This window comes from Microtus ochrogaster, chromosome 1, assembly GCF_000317375.1.
Source record: "Microtus ochrogaster isolate Prairie Vole_2 chromosome 1, MicOch1.0, whole genome shotgun sequence".
Classification (NCBI taxonomy): Eukaryota; Metazoa; Chordata; class Mammalia; order Rodentia; family Cricetidae; genus Microtus; species Microtus ochrogaster.
In genome coordinates, this window is record NC_022009.1 from 22,254,667 (window position 1) to 22,256,632 (window position 1,966).

Sequence of the window (1,966 nt, forward strand, 5' to 3'; positions counted from 1 at the left end):
CTCCTTTAAAGGGCTGTTGAGATAGTAAACAAGAAAATGAACTTTCTCTTTAATCTTATCTTTGTCTGGTCCTAGTCCATTTTTCAGGTATCCTAACATGTGGTATAGAGTAAGGAACACTGCTACTACCTAGTTACTTTAACCCGTCCTAATGGCAAGACGGTTAAGACACATGACCTAAAAACATGGAAGTTACTTAGTAAATCCTCCCTTGCTAATTTCCTCATCCTAGAATCCCCAATCACGGAGCTGGAGAGATGGCTCAGTGGTTGAGAATTCGTCTCACTCTTCCAGAGGATACGAATTCAGTTTTCAGCACACATACTGGGCACCTCAAAGACACCTGAAACTCCAGCTTCAGGAGATCCAGTGTCCTGATCTGGCCTCTTCGGGTACCCAATATATGTGACAGACACACAGAGAGTCACAGGCACAAAAATAAACATTAAAATTACCAATCAATACTGAACACCTTAATTCCTTTGGGAGTCAGATAAGTAGACACATAAAAAAGTTACCTTCGTGCTGTCCGTGGATGATGTTCAATGCTCCATCGGGGGCACCAGAATCCTGAAGCAACTTAGCAAGAAGCATAGTTGCTCCAGGTACTCGCTCTGATGGTTTCATTAGGAAAGTATTTCCACAAACCATAGCCATAGGAAACATCCAAAGGGGGATCATGGCAGGAAAATTAAATGGTGCAATGCCTGCACACACCCCCAGAGGCAGACGATAGGAATAAAGGTCCATGTCTTTGGTGATAGATGGCATGGTCTCTCCCAGCATGAGGGATGTCACACTACAGGCATGCTCGACCACCTCTAGAAGAGAGAAGACAGACTGAATACTACTTAGCTTTGTTATGTTCTATCCAATCCTGAGAATACGGGTTGGGTCAGACCAGTGATTTGGCCTTCCACGTGGGGAGATTAGATAAACAGATTCTCTGAGTGTGTAAGAAAGACAGTGCATATGTTATGAAACATCATTTGAGCTTTAAAAAAAAAACCCCAAGGGGCTGGAGAGATGACTCAGTGGTTAAGAGTACTGACTCTTTCAGAGGTCCTGAGTTCAATTCCTAGCAACCACATGGTGGCTCACTACCATCTCTAGTGGGATCTGATGCCCTCTTCTGCCAAAAACGTGCACATGCAGATAGAGTACTCTCGCATTCTTAAAATAAATATATTAAAGCCCCCTGAAACCCAGTATATTAGTTTCAAAGGTACCTAACAAGTATTACCTTTAAAAATGTTTTAAAAGGTATTGCTTAGTGTGGTAGTACACACCTTATAATTATAGCACATGGCAAGATGAGGTAGGAAGACCATAGGTTAGAGCCAGCCTTGGCTACCAAGTAAGTTCCAAGGCAGCCAGAGAGATATACAGTGAGCCTCTGCCTCAAAAGACAAAAAACTCTTGTGGAATAGTACTTAAACTATGTAAAAATGTGTTACATTTGTTTATGCTGCAGAATATTTAACTATGTAAAGGGGTGTTATATTTCTTTATGCTGCTTTTTTTGTTTTGTTTTGTTTTTAGAGACAGGGTTTCTCTGTAGCTTTGGTGCCTGTCCCGGAACTAGCTCTTGTAGACCAGGATGGCCTCGAACTCCCAGAGATCCGCCTGCCTCTGCCTCCTGAGTGCTGGGATTAAAGGCGTGCGCCACCACCGCCCGGCTTATGCTGCATTTATTTAATGATGTAAAGATGTATTACTTTCCCTGCCTAAGGCACCTGATTGGTTTAATAAAAAGCTAAATGGCCAATAGCTAGGCAAAGGAGAGAGAGGAAGGGTTGACAGACAGAATAAGTAGGAGGAAGAAACTAGGCCGGGATGGGGGAGGAGAGGGAGAGAGAGAGAGAGAGAGAGAGAGAGAGAGAGAGAGAGACAGACAGAGAAAGAGAGAGAGAGAGAGAGAGAGAAGGAGGAAGAGTTGTTTTGCTTCACAGTTTGAGGGGAGGGG

General features: G+C 43.4%; 1 protein-coding gene across 1 annotated transcript in view; it reads right to left on the reverse strand.

Annotated features, from left to right (window-relative positions):
* Aldh6a1 (aldehyde dehydrogenase 6 family member A1) overlaps nt 1–1,966 on the reverse strand; it is a 21,646-nt gene that overhangs the window by 8,663 nt on the left and 11,017 nt on the right. Inside the window, exon 6 of the mRNA XM_005343340.2 lies at nt 519–821. Coding sequence (XP_005343397.1) covers nt 519–821 — 303 coding nt within the window. The remainder of the gene's footprint in view (nt 1–518; nt 822–1,966) is intronic.